At 34.1% G+C, this 14,728-nt stretch overlaps 1 protein-coding gene across 1 annotated transcript in view; it reads right to left on the reverse strand.

Annotated features, from left to right (window-relative positions):
• Window positions 1–14,728, reverse strand: part of LOC149804674 (serine/threonine-protein kinase PAK 4-like) — a 64,893-nt gene that overhangs the window by 19,235 nt on the left and 30,930 nt on the right. The window contains exon 4 of the mRNA XM_089942926.1: window positions 7,197–7,373. Within this exon, the coding sequence (XP_089799052.1) occupies window positions 7,197–7,373 (177 nt within the window). The remainder of the gene's footprint in view (window positions 1–7,196; window positions 7,374–14,728) is intronic.

The following is a 14,728-nucleotide window of genomic DNA, read 5'->3' on the forward strand; positions in this document are numbered from 1 at the left end:
GTGGCCATTCTGGATATCAGATTAGCACCGTTTCCATTTAGGTCAAACTAGACAGCATAAAAAGCCTTTTGGTGCAAGCACAATGTTGATATGACCAGCCATCTAGAAGCAGTGATAAGATTTTCAAGATGGCTATTGTGATAACCATACTGGTCAGATCCGCACCAGTTTCATTTATGACCAATTAGACATCATACAAAGTATTTCAGTGAAAACCCATTTTAATATAACCATTCATTCAGGAAGAGTGATAACAAGATTTTCAAGATGGCCACTGCAGTAGCCATATTGGATGTCTGAGAAGCACCATTTTCATTAGAATCATCCAGACATTAAAAAAAACATTCAGTAAAATCCCCAAGATGATATGACCATCTATTCAATAGTCGTAATAATAACAGGAATTTCAAGATGGACACTTTGATGGATGCGCAACTGACACTATTTTCATTTAGGACCAACTATACATCAAATGAAGCCCTTTCAAGAAAACCCCATGTCACTATGACTTTTCATTTTGGAGGAGTGGAGAAAAATTTTCAAGATGGCTGTGGTGGAAACTCTACTGGATATCAGACTGGAACTATTTTCAGTTCAGTTCTTGACAATCTTTCAATTAGTTTAGGAGGAGTAGTGATAACAAACTTGTGCTAATGGATGGAAGGACAACAAAAAACTGATGATGGCAAACATCATCTCATGTTCTCTGTTATGAGAAAAAAAATCAAATCAACTGGGAGTCTCAAAGATTGCCCATACTAAAACAAACTGTTTACAAATCAAATCAGCTGAGTCTCACAGAGTACCCATACTAAAACAAACTGTTAATATATCAAATCAACTGGGAGTCTCAAAGAGTACCCATACTAAAACAAACTGTTTATAAATCCACTCAGTTGGGAGTCTCATAGAGCGCTCATACTAAAATAAACTGCTTGTAAATCAAATCAACTGGGAGTCTCACAGAGTACCAATACTAAAACAAAGTGTTTATAAATCAAATCAAGTGAGTGTCTCACAAAGTACCCATACTGAAACAAACTGTTTATTAATCAAATCAACTGGGAGTCTCACAGGGTACCCATACTAAAACAAACTGCTAAAAAAGGTCATAACCAGTGCATTTGCTGATCTTCATAACTTGTAGCCAATGCTGGCTGCTATGAAGTTCCAAAACAAAATATGAAGAATTAATGTTGACAGTCTGAACATCAGCATAGACATTCTTCATAACATTTGGAAGGTAACATGTGCTATCACTCTGTAGTGATTCTAAAAGCATAGTCATTTTGAAACCATTCTGAGGGTTAACTTGTAATGCTTTAGAGTAATGAAACTGTCATGTCACTTGTCTTTAAAGTCTCTGAAATAAATGCCTGCATCCTTAACATCAACAGACTGCCAAAATTGAGTAAACATTATCCTAATGTGGACATGTATCTAAATAAATACCTTTTTAAATATTAACTTTGTGAGCAAAACAAATCAATAGGCATTTCAATACGATGATCACAAAACACAGTACTGTAACTGTCAACAGGAGGATTAGTCTAAAAGTAATGTGTCAAAGGCAGAAAAGTATGATCAAGAGGCATCAATATTACTTTTTTTGTTGCTGAGGGAGTCCAAAATATTTTTGATCAGCTGACTGCTGAATGATTCTTAAGCTATGCTGGTTTGAAAGCAACATCCTGTGCAACCAGAGGAAATAAGTGGCAAGGGCCATAACTCCATCCTAACTGAAGTTTATGAGACAAAACCTACATCTAGGTCTTATAAGATGATGAACATGAAATTTCAACAAAGTATGTTAAATAGTATGTGTCTTATGTTACGTGTTCAGGCTCCAATTAACGTAACAAAAAAAGAGTGAAAACAACAAGCTTTGAAAATTTAACAAATAATTTATTTCCCGGAAAAAAACAATGTAAACATGAAGAAAAAAATTTAAGAAATTACGGTTTTAAGAATCAAATCCCAAAATAATCCAAGAATAATCCACGAATTAAATTTTATAAGTCCTAGTAATGAAATGTTTTATGAATTCAAGTTTGAGTCCCAACAAAAAATACAAAATGGAAGACGATGACGTACACTCTAGCCTTTATATTACGGATGTGTCTACATTTCTTTGTTGATCCATAAACAATATTCCCGTGTTTGAATTTCTGATAAAATTTAAATGTCTTTGTCCATGAATTCTGTATGAGCACTTAAATATTCCCAGAGAAACAAATTAATCTTTTAGAATCCAAATAGTTTGAAGAAAACTGAAAATATAACTTAACTGGTCACAACAGAAAAAACAAAACACCTTAATTTCCAGTGTTTAGAAGCCATTTACATGTCTAAGGTCACATATTCCAGTACAGCCTTGATCTCACTCTATGTATCCCACAATAAAAAAATAAATAAAAAAAAAAAGTTGTTTATTTGATTCTCAATCAAGGTCAAGAACTAGGTCAGCAAAAAGATACAAAAGTTCTATTTTTAGGTGTTTTTGACTAAACAGTCAGGTCAAACTAATTTCTGGAAAGTATCAAATTCCAGTAAACAAAATTAAATTACTTAACATGTAATGAAATAAAAAAACTTACAAACAATTAAATTAAATCAAATATAAATTAAATCAAATATATATAACATAAGCTACTATGGTTACTCAGATTTGAAGCAATTTAAAACTGACGCAAGAAACATACTACAAATAGCACATAATACCATGTCAACATTTGGCCAGATGTTTAAATTTAAGTTTCAGTGAAACTGGTTGAAGAGAACTGGAGTTGTGGTCCAGGAAGAAATGCATCTATACATGGCAAGGGGGGAACACAAGTACACAGTCTTGTACAAATGCATCGTGTAGTTACTGTTGAGAAATGAAATGCAATAGCCAAACCTATATTTAGTGACAGCGACCTTTGCCTTGAAGCTTGAAGCTAGTGATCCCCAAATCAACAGGATTTCTCTTTGGTTAATGGGAAGACATGCTCTAAGTTCTGTTGCAATTTACTGACTAGCACTTAAGTTTTCACTTGGAAAAAATGCAGAGGCAAAGTCAATTATTTTTTATACACAGAACTAGACCTACAGGCTAGTGACCTCCAATTCCCCAGGATTCTACTTTAACCTTATGGAAACATATGTACCAAATTCTTTTGAAATCTGTTCGCTAGAACATGAGTTATCATCTGGAAATAAAATGTGCTGGCAAAATCAATTATTTAGCATCAGTGACTTTGACCTTAAAGATACTAACTTCCAAAATCAATAGGGTTCTTCCTTGGCATAAGGGGAACATATGTATATGAAGATCTGTTCACTAAAACTTAATTTATCATCTGGAAATGAAATGCATAGGCTAAATCAACTTTTAGCATCAGTGACCTTGACCATGGAGCTAATGACCCCCAAATTAATAGGATTCTACTTAAAGCTTAATGCATATATCAAGTTGTGTTGAAATCTTTCCACTATAATCTCAGTTATCGCATAGAAATAAAATGTATAGGCAATATCAATTGTTAGCAATATTTTTTCTTAATTTTAAGATAATGGGTATTTATTGTATTTTCAATATAAATCTCAGTTCCACATAACAGTCAACATCCAGTTTAACAGTCAACATCCAGTTTGTCTAGCTTGTTTGTTTCCACTATATATTTTCTTATCAAAATATATTAGCATCTTAACATGATCGAAAGGAAATTAAGTGTTTCTTGTGAATGATATTTCCAAAAAAGTAAAATTATCCTTCCCAATGGAACAATATTTCCACAAAGTAAAATTATTTTTCCCAATGGAAATGAAATTTCTGTGACATATGGGTATTCTATTGCCATTTCCAATAGCTTTTGGATGTCAGTCCAAACTGTTGTTGTTGAAGGGTTTAATGCCATTTTTCAGCACAAGATAGGCTATACATGGCAGCGTATAAATGGTGGAGGAAGAACCTGGGAAAACCCCGCAAAGAACCACCGACCCACAAGAAGCTACTGGCATGCTCTCTCACATACCCACATTGGCCAAACCTGAGATTCAACCCCACGTAGGCAGAGGTGAGATAGCAATGATCCATAACAGCGAGTGCTTTAGACCACTAGGTCACTCGGGGCCCCGTCCAAATTGTCCTCCATCATGCAAGAATTGATTGTGATCTTGGAACTTAGTTTTATTAATGGTACTTATTAGTCTCCTCCTTGATGCAACTGCAGACATTGGATTCTCCAAGAAGAAAATACACCACAGAACATGAACAAATTGTGGATGATTTGTATGGAACATCATTAAATAATGTGAATTAACGCTGAGATTAAGGGAGTATGGAAGGGAATTCATTTTCCTAGAAATGTTGGGAATAATTACTCAGAGATATAAAGCTGACTGAATTGAATGAAAACACAATGGTAAAGTGGTAAATGATGTGTTAAACATGCTTTGGCATTTGCAAGTTTTCCTCATGGTATATTAAAAAATACGTGCAAAAATAATGAAGTTTTTTTCCAAGTTATAAACAGTGAATTTACCCTTAAACATGTAACAGAAAAATGTTTTCAAGCAGTTATAAAAAAATATTTGTATTCTTTGTTCTTAAACCTATTTTATAGTCATTTTTTATATGCTTTTTTCTTCAAAACACGATCTTTCCTAAACAGATTGATAATGGGATAGACCTATTGTTAGAAATATTGACTATAATTTGGAAGCTAGTAACCTCAAAATCAGTAGGGATTGTCTCTGATCAAAGAGGAAGATGTGTTGAAAACTTGTGTTATCTTCAAGAAATTACTTGCATAAATAAAATCTTTGTTTAACAACAGTGACCTTGAACATGGAGCTAATGATCCCCACATCAATACAATACTTTCTTGGGCTAAGGCAGGCATGTGCAACTTCCTCCAGGGCATGGGTCCAATAAGCAATTTGTAAAGTCACACCCTATATAAATAACCTGATAAAGTCAGGTTGCATGATTGCTGGCTGTAGGTTGCATGATTGCTGGCTGTAGGTTGCACATGCTGGCCTATGAGGAACATGTCCAAAAGTTGCACTAAAACTTTATAAACTAAAACTTAAGTTGTCATCTGGAAATAAAATGCACTGGCAAAACCTATTTTGAGCAATGCTGATCTTGAGGGTTCTTCTTTGGGCCAAGGGGAACATGTACTACAAATTTCACTGAAATCTGTCTACTTGAACTTGGGGTATCATCCACAAGTCAACTAATCACCAGCAATCAACATCATCTTGCAGGATGACAGTGAACAAAAATATCCCACAACTTTTGTTTTTAAAAAAACGCAAAACAATAGTTCCACCAAAATTGGATCTGACAAGACAAAACCTTTAAAAGAAACAGCTATATGTAGGAGGTAATTCATCTATTAAATAGCACCTAATTATGTGAAAGTGTTGTAGAGATATGGTGGATACAAGAAATGTGAAGACAGACAGGCAGTTTAACAAATGGAAAAGGTGATTATTTATTGGGGTACAACATCTAGATGTAGGGCCCTATAAAAAAAACAGAATAATGAATTAAGTTTCAGGTAAGACAAGTGTGAGGACTTGTCCTCTCTTTTACCAACAGAACTTACGTCTGGACTTAACCTCAAGTCCAGAATCCAGTAATACAGTTGTCTGGAATTTAAGTTCAAATTAAAAATGACCAATCTGAGCTTTGACTAACTTTAATACTTTATGTTGGTGAAACTGAGACCTGATAAAAAGAAAAAGGCACAATTTTCTCCAGTACCTTGGACAGAAGTTGTAGTGGCTTGGTGTTATGTATGTTTGAATACAAACAAGGTTGTGCGTTCAAATCTACGTTTGCACTAGCCTAGGCAAGCTATGATGGTGTGTCCTTGGGCAAGACAATTTACTCCAAGTGCCTTGGCACTTGATAACCTACTTTTGTTTCTGTGCTGCACAGCACCAAACCAAACCAAACTTTAGGCAGCTTTCATCTCTATCAAAATAAAAGCATCATACTGCTAAAAACTGGATGAAAATTACTCAGATCTTCAAAGTATTTGACATATTCCAGCAGAACTAGATAGAACTGCAAAAGATCTGGTATGTGAATTATTAAACCTTTCGTTTTATTTTTTTAATCATAAACTCACTGGACTATGTCTTTTCTTTCTAAACATCATCTCTGACTAAAATGACCAACAAGCAAGTCACAGTTTTATTAATGAAAGCAGTCAATATTTCGTTGTCTCTGTTTTATATGACTTACAAGTTTGCTGTATTCAGAGAGGCTAAACTGCTTATCCGCCACCTTCTATAAAATGTTATAGCACACTCATGTATATACATGACTGTACTATAAGATTCCAATAACTTACCTGGCATATTTATGCTATCTAGTCAGAACATACATTATTGTACTTTAAGATTCCAATAACTTACCTGGCATATTAATGCTATCTAGTCAGAGCATACATGGCTGTACTATAAGATTCCAGTAACTTACCTGGCATATTTATGCTATGAAGTCAGAACATACACTTCTGCTTTAGTGTGCATCATATCCTAATAGTCACTGATGGAATGTATTTTCCATTTGTCTGTCGATCTACCTTCCTTTTCACCCTTTTGCTCGTTCACATTTGCACTTGTCATGAAAGTTTAAAGATGACACTTAGCAGCAAAAAAAGTAACTAATATTTTTCCAAAACACTTCCTGTTGTTTTTCAAAAATCTTTTTCTAATACCGATCATTTAAATTTATAGTATTTTGCCTAATAAACTGACAAGTCCATTTTATTGCTGCCTTCATCTTTCGTATGTGCTAATTATAGAAAAATTTATCTAACTGAATCTCATTACATTAAGGCAAAGGAATATCAGAAAATTAAAAATCATATAATAATACAGTTCTTGACGTATGATTTCAGCTTCTACATGAATGATATTCCCAATGGTATGCAGCTTTAGTGAATATGACTGACCAAGATAATTATAAATTTTCTGGGGGTTGACAGAACTTTGCTGCAGTCTTATCATATGTTAATAATTGTACAATATCGTATAAACCAACTGAACTGAGACTGTAGTGTATTTCCAGTTCTGACAACATATTTAGCATAGCCACCCAACAAAAATATGCATTTTCCCTGTTACACAAGGAAGTTATATTATATTCATATGATGCAAGATGGTTATAAAACTTTCCCTAAGATGGCTCAGACCTGTTCATGTGATAGACGCTGTTGCTCTGGGAAGGGTCCCGGGGATGGCTTATTTTGCTGTGGAGATTTCGGCGGAGTTTGCGGAGATATGCTTGGTGAGGGCTGTGACTGGAAATGTGGCACTTGCTGTGTCTGTGATGTCGAGATTTTACCTGGCTGCTGCAGTGGTGGGGGTCCCTAATTTGAGCAAACAAAACAAAACTTGACATAAGCACATGCAAACACAAAATCTACATCAATGCCATGCACAATATTCTGGATACACATCATTTACAAAGATTCATTAAAAACAATGAATAAACAGAGAAGCGCAGGTCAAATGAAAGATATATTGTTACAGTAAAATTAATTACTAATAAAAGTTAAAAAGAGTACATCTGACATGCATTTTTAACCAAAACAGCTTAAAATACAATGCAAAAGTTTGCATTAAATAAGACTCAAAAAAATATAGGCAGCTGATGAAATTCTGGACACGCAAAAGTATAAGAAAAGGCCATGACATTCTGGTTTCTTTCTTATGATATAGATGGATGTTTATTTTATCCATCAGTTTGCTTTCTACCATACATGTGAAAAGCTGGAAAGCCTTCAAAATCTGAACTACAGTCTCTAAAATTGGGAATTTCATTTCCAGTAAACTGATCATGGTATAAATGTGACATAGTTGGATACTATTAAGTACTTTTATGTAAACAAACTTTATTAACTTAATAGTCTTGGAACAGGAAAGTATTATTTTTATTTCATTGAACACTTACATACACATAAAAAACATAACCTTTTCTGTCCCATCACTTACAGACATTAAAATCTGAAACGTAATCAGCAATAATTGCAATTCATTACACCAGAATTGACTGGTTCTTCTTCATCTATATCAAGTTTTAAACTGTTATTACTATTATGATTGCCTTTATTTTGTTATTTGATGTGTATATTTTCTGATTTTTCCAACATGAAAATTAAAATAAAGGTAATTAAATCCTGTCATATGCAAGGGCTCCATAGTAATAAGAGACTTAAAATAGACCTATATATAGCTTGTACCTAGTGCATATCATTCTTGGTTTCACTTATAGCCTTGTTTATTCTTGAAAATTTGCGATAAGCAAATTCACATTTATTCATTCTTTTACTTATCTCCTTCCTCCACAAATGCTGAATAAAAATCCACCTATATCATTAATGATCCATTTCAGTTTGGTATTCTTTTATAACTTGACACAAATTGTAATTTCCACATGCTATTCATTCACAATCAAGTCATTTTTAAAATTAACTTTTATAGTAATAACATAGATTATTTACAGAACACAATTCTCTGAAGTGCCAGAAGAGTGATTATTATCATTTAATGTACCAATAAAGATGTGCATAAGCCAAGGATGTCCAATTAAGAGCAGATAAGCCAGTATTGAAAACCAGAAGGTTGCAGTAGCTGTCTTCTTTGCCAACATACTTTTGTAAACACGAACATGATCATGGGTGACTATGACTGTCACCCACTTTTGACATCAGTGAGTAAAACCCCCAAATGGATGAATACATAAAAAATCTTGTAACAATGGTGCTTTTTGATTACAGTAAGCTGAGAATAATGCATCCCAAAGAAACATATTTGTACAATCAACAGAACCAACACTGAAGACCCTGAGCCATAATGGCAACACATATATCACATGGAATTTCCTTGACCTTGCTGTATATTTTCCAAATTTTAACTCATTAACCCCTGGCGATTTTTGTCATTTTCGCCTGAATCGAGTAGGAAACCTATTTTGGGGGCTATTTCTGAATACATCCTAATACATCGACTTGCAAGAGATTTCCCATTAACCTAATGGCTAGTTGTGTTAGAAACATCATTTTTCATTGGCTACTGCGCTCACGCATGAGCAGAAGGGTAAAAGTTGTAGTTCCTTTTTTTTGTGCTTAACAGACCCATCACTTCTGTATTGAGACCACTCTTTATTCCAAATGCCCATCTTATCCTACTTTTTGCAAAGGTTCTTTTTTCCTCTGTATTTTGTACAGAAAGTAGAACCTCCTGATTATTTGGTATCATTGTAGAGCTACATCTGTCTACCTTTCTGTAATACCACCCACTTTAGTGTATCATGCATGACCCTGACACTAAATAGTTCAGCAGTAGGCTACTACCTCCTGACGCGTAAACGTGATGCCAGAGATTAAGGAGTTAACAAGAAAAATCCCAAAAGTAAAGCTACATGCAGATAAAGAGATTCAGATAACAAGAATAATAATAAAATCTTTGTTCACTTCACGCATTTGGAATTTAAAAAAAAAAACAAATAAAAAACAAGAAGTAATATACAATGTAAATGGCATTTTACAGGTGTACATCCACACAGTTTTTGATAGTCTGTTATGTATATGTAGGCACCCATTCATCTCAATGACCATGACCATACCTTTTGCAAGGTATGTGGTCTTCAATTAAACTTAATTTGCAGTAACCATTTTTTGCTTGTCATATTTACCATGACCATGAACTTTGACCTTTAGACCACCAAATCTACAGGTTTCTTATTTACCCTGAGCATAATCCATCCAACACCCCCCAAGAAACCTATTATAGTATGAAAAGATTTCTGCAAAACCCATTGTGCTCCGAGTCACCATGACCTTTTTGACCACTCAATCAATACAGCGTGTTCAATAATTTTACAAGTACAAGGGTTTTCCACAAAAAAAGGGTTTTAAATTCTTTTTTACTTCACAAACATTTATTGATTTACTGAAGACAAGTGGGTGCTTGAGGAAAACTTTCCAGGGTGAATCCCCAGACCCTGGCACCTAATGACAGCACTGCAATATTCATCTTCCTTATCAGAGGTGCATCTGGTCCAGGTACATGGCCTGTTGAGTGTATTGACTTGCACAGTGATGTGAAACTAGACTGTTCATGCAAACTCAATAAGAGATTTTATGATGGAGTACATGTACAACTGGAAGCAATCTTCTACTTCTTCAGGGAATGCAGTTTATATTTTAAAAAACTGACATATTTTGCAGATTTAAAAAAATTAATGTTACCTTTTATACTTTAATTTATACACTATTTTAAATAATTTGACATGTTTACATCTCATATTTTACCTTACATTAACTGTTTAAGATTATCTGAATAGGATTATTTTCCATCAGTATTATGTTATTCTTCATCTTTACATTTGTAGAACTTAACTATTAATTGGCACTATACAGCCAATATTGTGTAGATAGGTAATTAAGCTGTATGCATACATACATAATACTAGATAAGTGTTCTAGAATTAAAGTTATTTTGCAAAAACCAGTTTGCTTCTTTTCAGTCAAAATGACCTTGACTCTTTAGACATAAAAATAAATAGGCCTTTTTTTATCCAAAGTGTCAGCTATCCACAAACTTTTGTGACATTACATTGTTGCTGTGGGTTTAATGCCATTTGTCAGCACATGACAGACTTTACATGGCAGCCAATATAGCTAGTGGAGGAAAAATCCATGAAAACCCCGGCAAGAACCACTGACCCACAGGAAGCTTATAGCAAGCTTTCTCAGGTACCCATATTAGGCTGCCAGACATTAACCCCTTAGGACATAGTTGAGATGGCAGTGATCGGTAAAGGCAAGTGTTTTTGACCACTTGGACATCTGGGGCCTGGTGATAGTACATGTACATAACTGAAAGCATAATTTTTTTGTGCAGAAATTATTTCTCAGACTTCCAGATCCCTTGACCATTGATCTTTTCATCCCAAAATTAAATCAGTTTCTTCCTTACTTCTAGTGCAAACCATCCACTTAGTTTAGATGGGTTTGTGATGCAGAACTAATGTTACTGTGCAGAAACCATTTTTCTTCTTTCAATCAATGACCTTGACCTTTTACGTTTGACCCTTAAACTCAACAGGCTCCTTCACTGCATGCAAGCATCCACACACTTTAGTAAAGGTAGATGGTGCAAAACTTAAGTTACTGTGCATAAACAAAAAGGTAAAAGACAAAACTAGTGCAGCTAGAAAGATGCATGGTATGTGGAAACAAGAGAGGACAGATCTGTATTTACTGCAATTTTTATATACATTCTGAGAAACTGTGCTGTTCTGAACTGAAAAACATAGCTTACTAAATCCTTTATGACAATTCACCCCCATTAACACATTAACCCCTGGAGGTTTTTGTCGTTTTTTTGTCTGAAATTTGAGTAGGAAACACATTTTGAAAGCTATTTCTGAATAAATCCTAATAAATCAACTTCCATGTGATTTTCCGATAACATAATGCCTAGTTGTGTTAGAAACATTGTTTTTCATTGGCTATTTGGCTTGTGCATGAGGAGAAGGGTAAAGGATGTTTTTTTTATATTAAAGGACCCATTATTTTCATATCAAGACCACTCTTTATTCCAAATGCCCATCTTATCCTACTTTTTGCAAAGGTTGATCTGTCTGTTTGCAGTTCATTCCAGTCTGCCTTAGATCTGAGACCAAAAAGTATAAAATCCAGACACAAAATCGGATTCCGACCACAAGCGAATTTTGGGTGAAAAAAAATCAGGTCCAAAAAATAAGGTTCTTCCCTCTGTATTTTGTAGTGCAACTAGAATTTCCAGATTATTTGGTATCATTGTAGAGCTACATCTGTCTACCTTTCTATAATACCACCCACTTTAGTGTATCATACACGACTTTGATGCTACAGAGCTTGGCAGTAGGCTACTACCTCCTGCCATGTAAACTCTTCACCAGGGGTTAAAGTGTTAACAGCAAGGTTTACCTACTACCTCTCAGCATTAAAAGCTTCCATACTTGGCTCACTACTAATCATGCAGTAGTTTCTTTGTTACTTTAAAAGTTTATAATTTAGTTTGTTTATGCACAATATTCTCAATTCCAAAAGCCAGGGGCTCCAATTTGGAAATGGAAGAAATTCCCTGGCCATTAGGCTTAGTATATATAGAGAGAGCCAGACAGAGAATAAGCAAACATATAGTATTTAGATATAACAATGACCAGAGTGAATCAATATTATGTGACAGACAATTCATGAGCATAAGCAACCACCTGCACAAAATATTATGAAAACATGACAGTTTGTATTGATGTGAACACCTGCTACTGACTTTAAAATAACTGACACTTATTTCCATGAATAACAATATGTGTAACTGCATGCATTAGCTTCAAAAATAAAATCAAGCATATTAAATATCAAATGGCTTGTCTAAACTCACTACATTTTATTCAACACATAATCAACATGTAAAATTACTTGATTTTTGCTGATTGAGCAAAATGGGACAAGTACCAGTTAAAGGAGGATTAAATGTACAAGCTGGATTTTTATCAACTTGATGCTCTATCATTCCTTCCAATTACACAGCAAATGGAGCACAGTACATTTTAACAAAGCCAAGTAGGCACATCCTTCCAAAAAATATTTCACTAAATTCAATTACAAACCTTAACAAGGCCACCCAAAAATTTTGGCAAGTGAACTTAAACAACTGTTAAGTATAATTTGCAACAGACACTGGTAAACTTGAGAAATTTTTGTACATAAGAATTCCACCTCATCTTTGCTAGCCAAGGTTCTAATATGTTAACCCTAGCTACACCTTGGCAGATCGATCATATATTTTTGTATTTCAGGTTTGTGAATTTCATAGGATATGGCAGCAAGCCACTGCACCCAATTAAAATCAAGTTGTTCAAATTTGAACACAGTTCCCACATGATCAAGACAAAGAGAGCAAAAAACTGGAACAGACTCACAAATAAGCAATTTTCCACTGACGGTGTGTAACGGCTTCTCTCTGGTACGTAGTCATACATTTGACCTTAAACTTACAAAAATATCCTTTTTTTAGTCAACTGCCTCCATTGTTTTCTACCAATGTACAATGCACCAGTGTTACATGCTGTTGGCTAATAGGCATTACATATTAAGAGAGTGTTATGTATAATTAATTTGCAATGTTTGTCACCTAGCTTTTTTTTAAAATTTCATTATATGCTATGGAAAATTGTTTGTTAGACTTGACCTTGTCCAAAATAAAATTCATTTTCTACTTCACCGTAATCATTGATTTTTGTTATATATTCTGTAAACAACTAATACATAGAAAAGTTTCCTATGAGTATGGGTTAACTATTAGGATTATTATCTTGGCCTGTGTCAAGGACATTATGTTTGCCACATTTTATATTCTAATTATAACTAAGATTGTATTTTGTAAACATTAAAAACCTTCTAGAAAGTTATTTTTCCATTAGGTAACAGTTTTGTTTTAGAAATGCTAATTGTGACCCAAGGTCAAGTACAGGGCTATATAATCTCGTTTTTCTAGAAATTATTCATTCATGCTTTAAGACCCATAGCAGAATTGTTTTTTTGTCTTGTTTGGAAGTTCATTTGGGCTGGAATTTTATTTATTCAAATTATTTGTTCATTGGAAACACAAAGTATACATAAAAATAACATTCTTGGAAACAAACGATTGTTGGTACATCAACACTACATGGGCCACCAGAGGCACATCAACACTTCCACTGTTGGGTTATTTAATTTGGATTTCCACTAAAGTTTACCCAGAACTTTAATCATTAGGACTTGTGTATGTAATTCTAAGATTGTTTAGCATTTAATTCACAAAACATAAGTTACATTTTTTTTACATTTTCTCTTTGCAATCTAGGGAAATAAGTTATTTGTTGAATTTCACAAAACTTGATACTTCTCACTCTTTTGTATTACTTACGATAAGAGTCGTAATAGGAGGCAACTCATGAAATCCAACAGGTGGCACTAGGACAAATCACTGAAATATCTGATTGATCGGCCAAGGTACAGATTGGGTTAACATATTGGAACCTTAACTAGCAACAAGACATTATGTGTGACTTGCTACAGGGAATCATGGGTATGACTTGCATCACATTAAGAATGTGTCGCTGATATAAAGAATTGGTTCCTAAACTTAAACATACTATCTACCGTACTGTATATACTTGCTTACAAGTCCAACTGTAAACTGCACAAATCCTGATCTGCCATTGCATAATACACTGGCAGATCTAGGTCAGTGCAGTTTCTTAGGAGTAATCAATACAACAAACATATATACCCTTTTCTGCAGGGGCATTATGCTGTGGCACATCAGGAGCTTTGTTATTTGCAATTTAACTCGACTTAAATGCAAATACATATGGTAATTTAACTTAAAGAATCAATGAATATATTTTCTTATTTCCCAACCACAAACTAAACTGAACATATAGCAAAAATAGTACTTCCAACCTCAATGCATTTGTGATTTGAAATGTATGCTTATAAACTCAACAGAATATTATATTTACTGTTGGCTACTCTGTTCCGTTCATAGAATTAGTGATTGGTCTTTTAGATTTTATTCAATTTTACAACAACCAGATTCTGTCAGAAGGAGTAGGCTAAATTCTACTTATCTGAAAGAAAAAGACTGGACAATGACTAGATGAAATAAACAAAATTGTAATTTTGTC

The sequence above is a fragment of the Sinohyriopsis cumingii genome, chromosome 2, assembly GCF_028554795.1.
Source record: "Sinohyriopsis cumingii isolate HCF-2022 chromosome 2, ASM2855479v2, whole genome shotgun sequence".
In the NCBI taxonomy this organism is placed as follows: Eukaryota; Metazoa; Mollusca; class Bivalvia; order Unionida; family Unionidae; genus Sinohyriopsis; species Sinohyriopsis cumingii.